At 44.0% G+C, this 10,000-nt stretch overlaps 1 protein-coding gene across 1 annotated transcript in view; it reads left to right on the top strand.

The window, feature by feature from the left end:
• LOC110509475 (neurobeachin) overlaps positions 1-10,000 on the top strand; it is a 250,839-nt gene that overhangs the window by 218,937 nt on the left and 21,902 nt on the right. Inside the window, 2 exon segments of the mRNA XM_090226451.1 lie at positions 9,332-9,396; positions 9,846-9,954. Of these exon segments, the coding sequence (XP_090082577.1) occupies positions 9,332-9,396; positions 9,846-9,954 (174 nt within the window).

The following is a 10,000-nucleotide window of genomic DNA, read 5'->3' as shown; positions in this document are numbered from 1 at the left end:
ATATTGATCCCTGGGATGAGGAAGGGAACCTGAGACGCTCCCCTGTGTCCTTCAGGTCCATCCATGGAGATAATGGAGCTATCGCTCTCTCTGTTGTTGTTTTTTTACATAAGAAAGAATATAAAATACGCTCTTTTCACTTTTCATATTACAGTGATTGCATGAGTTTCATTATTTTTCATATCCTCCCTTTAAATCTTACCCTAGGAGGTAACATGTTTCACCCCTTCTTCTACACCAGGGGTATTTTAACCCTAGGAGGTAACATGTTTCACCCCTTCTACTACACCAGGGGTATTTAAACCCTAGGAGGTAACATGTTTCACCCCTTCTACTACACCAGGGGTATTTAAACCCTAGGAGGTAACATGTTTCACCCCTTCTACTACATCGGGGGTATATAAACCCTAGGAGGTAACATGTTTCTCCCCTTCTACTACACCAGGGGTATTTAAACCCTAGGAGGTAACATGTTTCACCCCTTCTACTACACCAGGGGTATTTAAACCCTAGGAGGTAACATGTTTCACCCCTTCTACTACACCAGGGGTATTTAAACCCTAGGAGGTAACATGTTTCACCCCTTCTACTACACCAGGGGTATTTAAACCCTAGGAGGTAACATGTTTCACCCCTTCTTCTACACCAGGGGTATTTAAACCCTAGGAGGTAACATGTTTCACCCCTTCTACTACACCAGGGGTATTTAAACCCTAGGAGGTAACATGTTTCACTCCTTCTACTACACCAGGGGTATTTAAACCCTAGGAGGTAACATGTTTCACCCCTTCTTCTACACCAGGGGTATTTAAACCCTAGGAGGTAACATGTTTCACCCCTTCTTCTACACCGGGGGGTATTTAAACCCTAGGAGGTAACATGTTTCACCCCTTCTTCTACACCAGGGGTATTTAAACCCTAGGAGGTAACATGTTTCACCCCTTCTACTACACCAGGGGGGTATTTAAACCCTAGGAGGTAACATGTTTCACCCCTTCTTCTACACCAGGGGTATTTAAACCCTAGGAGGTAACATGTTTCACCCCTTCTACTACACCAGGGGGGTATTTAAACCCTAGGAGGTAACATGTTTCACCCCTTCTTCTACACCGGGGGGTATTTAAACCCTAGGAGGTAACATGTTTCACCCCTTCTTCTACACCAGGGGTATTTAAACCCTAGGAGGTAACATGTTTCACCCCTTCTACTACACCAGGGGTATTTAAATCCTAGGAGGTAACATGTTTTACCCCTTCCACTACACCAGGGGTATTTAAACCCTAGGAGGTAACATGTTTCACCCCTTCTACTACACCAGGGGTATTTAAACCCTAGGAGGTAACATGTTTCACCCCTTCTACTACACCAGGGGTATTTAAACCCTAGGAGGTAACATGTTTCACCCCTTCTACTACACCAGGGGGGTATTTAAACCCTAGGAGGTAACATGTTTCTCCCCTTCTACTACACCAGGGGGGTATTTAAACCCTAGGAGGTAACATGTTTCACCCCTTCTTCTACACCAGGGGTATTTAAACCCTAGGAGGTAACATGTTTCACCCCTTCTACTACACCAGGGGTATTTAAACCCTAGGAGGTAACATGTTTCACCCCTTCTACTACACCAGGGGTATTTAAACCCTAGGAGGTAACATGTTTCACCCCTTCTACTACACCAGGGGTATTTAAACCCTAGGAGGTAACATGTTTCTCCCCTTCTACTACACCAGGGGGGTATTTAAACCCTAGGAGGTAACATGTTTCACCCCTTCTTCTACACCAGGGGTATTTAAACCCTAGGAGGTAACATGTTTCTCCCCTTCTACTACACCAGGGGTATTTAAACCCTAGGAGGTAACATGTTTCACCCCTTCTACTCTGTGTTTCTCATCTCTCTCTCTCTCTCTCTCTCTCTCTCTCTCTCTCTCTCTCTCTCTCTCTCATTTCATTTCAATTCAAGGGGCTTTATTGACATGGGAAACACATGTTTACGTTGCCAAAGCAAGTGAAATGGATAAACAAAGGTGATATTACCAATAAAAAGTGACCAGTAAATATTATAATATATAATATTACACTCAGACAAGTTGGATGTGTGGGTTCCTTGAGTGGCACAGCGGTCTAAAGTTAATTAAAGTTTAAATAAATAAATCATTTAAAAAAAGTTCCAAAATAATAAAGACATTTCAAATGTCATATTATGTCAATATAGAGTGTTGTAATGATGTGCAAATAGTTAAAGTACAAAAGAGAAAATAAATAAACATAAATATGGGTTGTATTTACAATGGTGTTTGTTCTTCACTGGTTGCCCTTATCTCGTGGCAACAGGTCACAAATCTTGCTGCTGTGATGGCACACTGTGGAATTTCACCCAGTAGATATGGGAGTTTATCAAAATTGGATTTGTAGAATTTAAGTACACATCTGCTAATTAGCAGGTATCAGCCTAATTCTGCTCTGTACAAATTATTTGGTGTTTTACGTTGTACACAGAGGATATTTTTGCAGAATTCTGCTTGCAGAGTTTCAATTTGGTGTTTGTCCCCTTTGGTGAAGTCTTGGTTGGTGTGCGGACCCCAGACCTCACAACCATGAAGGGCAACGGGTTCTATGACTGATTCAAGTATTTTTAGCCAGATCCCAACTGGTATGTCGAATTTAATGTTCCTTTTGATGGCATAGATGGCCCTTCTTGTCTCCACTTTTGTGGATTGGTGTCATCAGATCCTAATGGGTATGTTGAATGTTATGTTATGTCTCTAACAGGCAGACAACACCACTTGCGCGAGCGTTGCAAAATAAATTTAGACATCTATATTACTCAATTATTGCACCCACACTGCTCACGCGTCAATGAGCGTCTGCGTTGCCAAGGGCTAAAATAGAAATCAGTTCTATTTGTGACGCAGATCGCGCTGCAAGTCCTGCCTCTCCCATCTCCTCATTGGTTTATAGAAGCAGGTACCCACGTGCCATCTCCTCATTGGTAATACCCACGTGGGTGACTGAAAGACGAAAGAGGTCAGTGGCAGTAATGCATCTAATTTATGAAAGTTGCCAATATAAAGTCAAGAGAAGATAAAGCCTGGAAGGAGGAGAGATGACTAGAAATGATTCTGTTGACCGTTTTATGTGTGGATTAATTGTCGGAGTAAAGGACCTTGTGCATTTCAGGTTAAATAGCTGTACATAGTCTATCGGTATATAGCCCACCCAATTTTACCTACCTCATCCCGTACTGTTTATATTTATTTACTTTTCTGCTCTTTTGCACACCAATGTCTCTACCTGTACATGACCATCTGATAATTTATCACTCCAGTGTTAATCTGCAAAATTGTAATTATTCGCCTACCTCCTCATGCCTTTTGCACACAATGTATATAGACTCTCTTTTTTTTCTACTGTGTTATTGACTTGTTAATGGTTTACTCCATGTGTAACTCTGTGTTGTCTGTTCACACTGCTATGCTTTATCTTGGCCAGGTCGCAGTTGTAAATGAGAACTTGTTCTCAACTAGCCAACCTGGTTAAATAAAGGTGTTCTCAACTAGCCTACCTGGTTAAATAAAGGTGTTCTCAACTTGCCTACCTGGTTAAATAAAGGTGAAATAAAATAAAATAAAAATAATAACAAAATGTTTATATCCCAGGACAAATGATCTAGCAACAGCAAGCTAGCTTAATTGGACACATTAGCTAGCAAGTGAAAGCTAGCTAAATAGGACAAATTATCTATCAACAGGAAGCTAGCTAGCTAAATTGCCATAAATGTTTAATGCTTTTCGACCTGTCCCCAAATTAACATAATTGGTTCAGTTTGTTTTGCTATTTTAACCTTTCTGATCTCCCCATCCCGGATCCGGGTTTGTGAATACAGACTCAAGCTCATTACCATAACGCAACGTTAACTATTCATGAAAATCGCAAATGAAATGAAATAAATATGCTAGCTCTCAAGCTTAGCCTTTTGTTAACAACACTGTCATCTCAGATTTTCAAAATATGCTTCTCAACCATTGCAAAACAAGCATTTGTGTAACAGTATTGATGGCTAACGTAGCATTTAGCATTAACATTCAGCTGGCAACATTTACACAAAAAAACAGAAAAGCATTCAAAAAAATCATTTACCTTTGAAGAACTTCAGATGTTTTCAATGAGGAGACTCTCAGATAGCAAATGTTCAGTTTTTCCTGAAAGATTATTTGTTTAGGACAAATCGCTCCGTTTTCTGCGTCACGTTTAGCTATGAAAAAAACCCTGTATCCAGGATTGTGTAAATCTATCAGCAAGCTCATTAGCATAACACAACGTTAACTATTTATGAAAATCGCAAATGAAATGAAATAAATATGCCATCTCTCAAGCTTAGCCTTTTGTAAACAACACTGTCATCTCAGATTTTCAAAATATGCTTCTCAACCATAGGAAAACAATAATTTGTGTAAAAGTAGCTAGCTAGAGTTAGCATTTCGCGTTAGCATTAGCGTTAGCATCCAGCACGCAACATTAACAAAAACATAAAAGCCTTCAAATAAAATAATTTACCTTTGAAGAACTTCTGATGTTTTCAATGAGGATACTCTCAGTTAGATAGCAGGTGCTCAGTTTTTCCAAAAAGATTCCTTGTGTATTAGAAATAGCTCCGTTTTATACATCACATTTGGCCACCAAAAAAAATCCATAAATTCAGTCCTCAAAACGCAAACTTTTTTCCAAATTAACTCCATAATATCGACTGAAAACATGGCAAAAGTTGTTTAGAATCAATCATCAAGGTGTTTTTCACATATCTCTTCATTGATACATCGTTCTTGGACACATGCTTTCTCCCCTGAATCAAATGGTAAAGTGGAAGCAGCTGGCAATTGCGCACCGAATTCGACGCAGGACACCAGGCGGACACTTGGGAAATGTAGTCTCTTATGGTCAATCTTCCAATGATATGCCTACAAATACGTCACAATGCTGCTAAGACCTTGGGCGAACGACAGAAAGTGTAGGCTCATTCGTTGCGCAATCACAGCCATATAAGGAGAGAATGGAAAACAGAGCTTCAGAAATTCTGCTAATTCCTGGGTGATGCATCATCTTGGTTTCGCCTGTAGAATGAGTTCTGGGGCACTTACAGACAAAATCTTTGCAGATTCTGAAACTTCAGAGTGTTTTCTTTCCAAAACTGTCAAGAATATGCATAGTCGAGCATCTTTTCGTGACAAAATATCGCGCTTAAAACGGGAACGTTTTTTATCCAAAAATGAAATAGCGCCCCTAGAGCTCTAACAGGTTAACCTGCGTGTCGTGATCGCATTTGGTGCAAGGGGACAAAATAAATGTATGCACGATGGTGCATGTGCGCAGCCGGTTTGGGTTCCGTGTCAGATCGTTCACAGCAAACAGTCTCTCTGTCTCTCTAGTGTTGCTGCAGTCTGTATTCTCTGTCCGGGAATCCACTGGTCACACAATAGAGATATTTACGTTGTCAAATTGGACTTATTTTAGTATTTTCCTGAACTTAAACACACAAAAAAAAAATACTTTTGAATTTGTATGTTTGTATGTTTGTGTTTCAGCCTGATGGCAGCCCCGTCTCTTGGTTTGCTATGAAGCTGAGGGATGGGGCTGGAGAAATGTAACCACAGACAGAGCTGTTGATGCAAGTGGTCCGTAGTGGTCCGTAGTGGTCAGTAGTAGTCAGTAGTAGTCCGTAGTGGTCAGTAGTAGTCAGTAGTGGTCAGTAGTGGTCAGTAGGGGTCCGTAGTGGTCCGTAGGGGTCAGTAGTAGTCAGTAGTGGTCAGTAGTAGTCCGTAGTGGTCGGTAGTGGTCAGTACGGGTCCGTAGTGGTCCGTAGGGGTCAGTAGTAGTCAGTAGTGGTCAGTAGTAGTCAGTAGTGGTCAGTAGTAGTCAGTAGTGGTCAGTAGTGGTCAGTAGGGGACCGTAGTGGTCAGTAGTAGTCAGTAGTGGTCCGTAGTGGTCAGTAGTAGTCAGTAGTAGTCAGTAGTGGTCCGTAGTGGTCCATAGTGGTCAGTAGTAGTCAGTAGTGGTCCGTAGTGGTCCGTAGTAGTCAGTAGTAGTCAGTAGTGGTCCGTAGTGGTCCATAGTGGTCAGTAGTAGTCAGTAGTGGTCCGTAGTAGTCAGTAGTAGTCAGTAGTGGTCCGTAGTAGTCAGTAGTGGTCCGTAGTAGTCAGTAGTAGTCAGTAGTGGTCCGTAGTAGTCAGTAGTGGTCAGTAGTGGTCCGTAGTTGTCAGTAGTGGTCCGTAGTAGTCAGTAGTGGTCTGTAGTGGTCAGTAGTAGTCAGTAGTGGTCAGTAGTGGTCAGTAGTGGTCAGTAGTGGTCAGTAGGGGACCGTAGTGGTCAGTAGTAGTCAGTAGTGGTCCGTAGTGGTCAGTAGTAGTCAGTAGTAGTCAGTAGTGGTCCGTAGTTGTCCATAGTGGTCAGTAGTAGTCAGTAGTGGTCCGTAGTGGTCAGTAGTGGTCAGTAGTGGTCAGTAGGGGACCGTAGTGGTCAGTAGTAGTCAGTAGTGGTCCGTAGTGGTCAGTAGTAGTCAGTAGTAGTCAGTAGTGGTCCGTAGTTGTCCATAGTGGTCAGTAGTAGTCAGTAGTGGTCCGTAGTGGTCCGTAGTAGTCAGTAGTAGTCAGTAGTGGTCCGTAGTGGTCCATAGTGGTCAGTAGTAGTCATTAGTGGTCCGTAGTGGTCAGTAGTAGTCAGTAGTGGTCCGTAGTGGTCCATAGTGGTCAGTAGTAGTCAGTAGTAGTCAGTAGTGGTCCGTAGTAGTCAGTAGTGGTCAGTAGTGGTCCGTAGTTGTCAGTAGTAGTCAGTAGTGATCCGTAGTAGTCAGTAGTGGTCCGTAGTAGTCAGTAGTGGTCAGTAGTAGTCAGTAGTGGTCAGTAGTGGTCAGTAGTGGTCAGTAGTGGTCAGTAGGGGACCGTAGTGGTCAGTAGTAGTCAGTAGTGGTCCGTAGTGGTCAGTAGTAGTCAGTAGTAGTCAGTAGTGGTCCGTAGTGGTCCATAGTGGTCAGTAGTAGTCAGTAGTGGTCCGTAGTGGTCAGTAGTGGTCAGTAGTTGTCAGTAGGGGACCGTAGTGGTCAGTAGTAGTCAGTAGTGGTCCGTAGTGGTCAGTAGTAGTCAGTAGTAGTCAGTAGTGGTCCGTAGTGGTCCATAGTGGTCAGTAGTAGTCAGTAGTGGTCCGTAGTGGTCCGTAGTAGTCAGTAGTAGTCAGTAGTGGTCCGTAGTGGTCCATAGTGGTCAGTAGTAGTCAGTAGTGGTCCGTAGTAGTCAGTAGTAGTCAGTAGTGGTCCGTAGTAGTCAGTAGTGGTCCGTAGTAGTCAGTAGTAGTCAGTAGTGGTCCGTAGTAGTCAGTAGTGGTCAGTAGTGGTCCGTAGTTGTCAGTAGTGGTCCGTAGTAGTCAGTAGTGGTCTGTAGTGGTCAGTAGTAGTCAGTAGTGGTCAGTAGTGGTCAGTAGTGGTCAGTAGTGGTCAGTAGGGGACCGTAGTGGTCAGTAGTAGTCAGTAGTGGTCCGTAGTGGTCAGTAGTAGTCAGTAGTAGTCAGTAGTGGTCCGTAGTTGTCCATAGTGGTCAGTAGTAGTCAGTAGTGGTCCGTAGTGGTCAGTAGTGGTCAGTAGTGGTCAGTAGGGGACCGTAGTGGTCAGTAGTAGTCAGTAGTGGTCCGTAGTGGTCAGTAGTAGTCAGTAGTAGTCAGTAGTGGTCCGTAGTGGTCCATAGTGGTCAGTAGTAGTCAGTAGTGGTCCGTAGTGGTCCGTAGTAGTCAGTAGTAGTCAGTAGTGGTCCGTAGTGGTCCATAGTGGTCAGTAGTAGTCAGTAGTAGTCAGTAGTGGTCCGTAGTAGTCAGTAGTGGTCAGTAGTGGTCCGTAGTTGTCAGTAGTAGTCAGTAGTGATCCGTAGTAGTCAGTAGTGGTCCGTAGTAGTCAGTAGTGGTCAGTAGTAGTCAGTAGTGGTCAGTAGTGGTCAGTAGTGGTCAGTAGTGGTCAGTAGGGGACCGTAGTGGTCAGTAGTAGTCAGTAGTGGTCCGTAGTGGTCAGTAGTAGTCAGTAGTAGTCAGTAGTGGTCCGTAGTGGTCCATAGTGGTCAGTAGTAGTCAGTAGTGGTCCGTAGTGGTCAGTAGTGGTCAGTAGTTGTCAGTAGGGGACCGTAGTGGTCAGTAGTAGTCAGTAGTGGTCCGTAGTGGTCAGTAGTAGTCAGTAGTAGTCAGTAGTGGTCCGTAGTGGTCCATAGTGGTCAGTAGTAGTCAGTAGTGGTCAGTAGTGGTCCGTAGTTGTCAGTAGTGGTCAGTAGTGGTCCGTAGTTGTCAGTAGTGGTCCGTAGTAGTCAGTAGTGGTCTGTAGTGGTCAGTAGTAGTCAGTAGTGGTCAGTAGTGGTCAGTAGTGGTCAGTAGTGGTCAGTAGTGGTCAGTAGGGGACCGTAGTGGTCAGTAGTAGTCAGTAGTGGTCCGTAGTGGTCAGTAGTAGTCAGTAGTAGTCAGTAGTGGTCCGTAGTGGTCCATAGTGGTCAGTAGTAGTCAGTAGTGGTCCGTAGTGGTCAGTAGTGGTCAGTAGTGGTCAGTAGGGGACCGTAGTGGTCAGTAGTAGTCAGTAGTGGTCCGTAGTGGTCAGTAGTAGTCAGTAGTAGTCAGTAGTGGTCCGTAGTGGTCCATAGTGGTCAGTAGTAGTCAGTAGTGGTCCGTAGTGGTCCGTAGTAGTCAGTAGTAGTCAGTAGTGGTCCGTAGTGGTCCATAGTGGTCAGTAGTAGTCAGTAGTGGTCCATAGTAGTCAGTAGTAGTCAGTAGTGGTCCGTAGTAGTCAGTAGTGGTCAGTAGTGGTCCGTAGTTGTCAGTAGTAGTCAGTAGTGATCCGTAGTAGTCAGTAGTAGTCCGTAGTAGTCAGTAGTAGTCAGTAGTGGTCAGTAGTGGTCAGTAGTAGTCAGTAGTAGTCAGTAGTAGTCAGTAGTGGTCAGTAGTAGTCAGTAGTAGTCAGTAGTGGTCAGTATTAGTCAGTAGTGGTCAGTAGTGGTCAGTAGTGGTCGGTGGTAGTCAGTAGTAGTCAGTAGTAGTCAGTAGTAGTCAGTAGTAGTCAGTAGTGGTCAGTAGTAGTCAGTAGTAGTCAGTAGTGGTCAGTAGTAGTCAGTAGTAGTCAGTAGTAGTCAGTAGTGATCCGTAGTAGTCAGTAGTAGTCAGTAGTAGTCAGTAGTAGTCAGTAGTGGTCAGTAGTGGTCAGTAGTAGTCAGTAGTAGTCAGTAGTGGTCAGTAGTGGTCAGTAGTAGTCAGTAGTAGTCAGTAGTGGTCCGTGTGTGGCTTTGTGTCTGTTTTGTAATATGACCCTTTGTGTTTCCAGGAGTGGCAGAACTCTATCCAGAAGAACGCTGGGCTGGCCTTCATAGAGCTCATCAATGAGGGAAGGTAATCAATCATCTATCACATTGATCTATCTTTCTATCGGACTGCTTATTCTGTTATCACCATCAGGAATCATCTGCTCAGGGCTAACCGTTTAGAAAGAGGCTCAATTAAACCCCCCTCTCTCTCTCTTCTGATATATATATCTTGCTCTCTCTCTGTCTCTGTCTCTGTCTCTGTCTCTGTCTCTGTCTCTGTCTCTCTCTCTCTCTCTCTCTCTCTCTCTCTCTTCTGACATCCCCCCTCTCTCTCTCTCCCCCTCTCTCTCTCTCTCTCTTCTGATATCCCCCACTCTCTCTCTCTCTCTCTCTTCTGATATCCCCCTCTCTCTCTCTCTGTCTCTCTCTCTTCTGATATCCCCCTCTCTCTCTCTTTCCCCATCCTTTCTAATATCCCTCTCTCACTATCTCCTCCCTCTCCCTCTGGCTCTCTCCCTTTCTCTCTCTTCCCAGATTGCTGTGCCATGCTATGAAGGACCACATTGTGCGTGTGGCCAACGAAGCAGAGTTTATCCTCAACAGACAGAGAGCTGAAGACGTACACAAACACGCTGAGTTTGAGGTCAGAGTTCAGTCTTCCTTCCTCTGAACGACAGTGTCTGTGTCTG

The sequence above is a fragment of the Oncorhynchus mykiss genome, chromosome 29 (genome assembly GCF_057628025.1).
Source record: "Oncorhynchus mykiss isolate SJ-2025 chromosome 29, ASM5762802v1, whole genome shotgun sequence".
Classification (NCBI taxonomy): Eukaryota; Metazoa; Chordata; class Actinopteri; order Salmoniformes; family Salmonidae; genus Oncorhynchus; species Oncorhynchus mykiss.
This window is presented reverse-complemented; position numbering and strand designations above follow the sequence as displayed.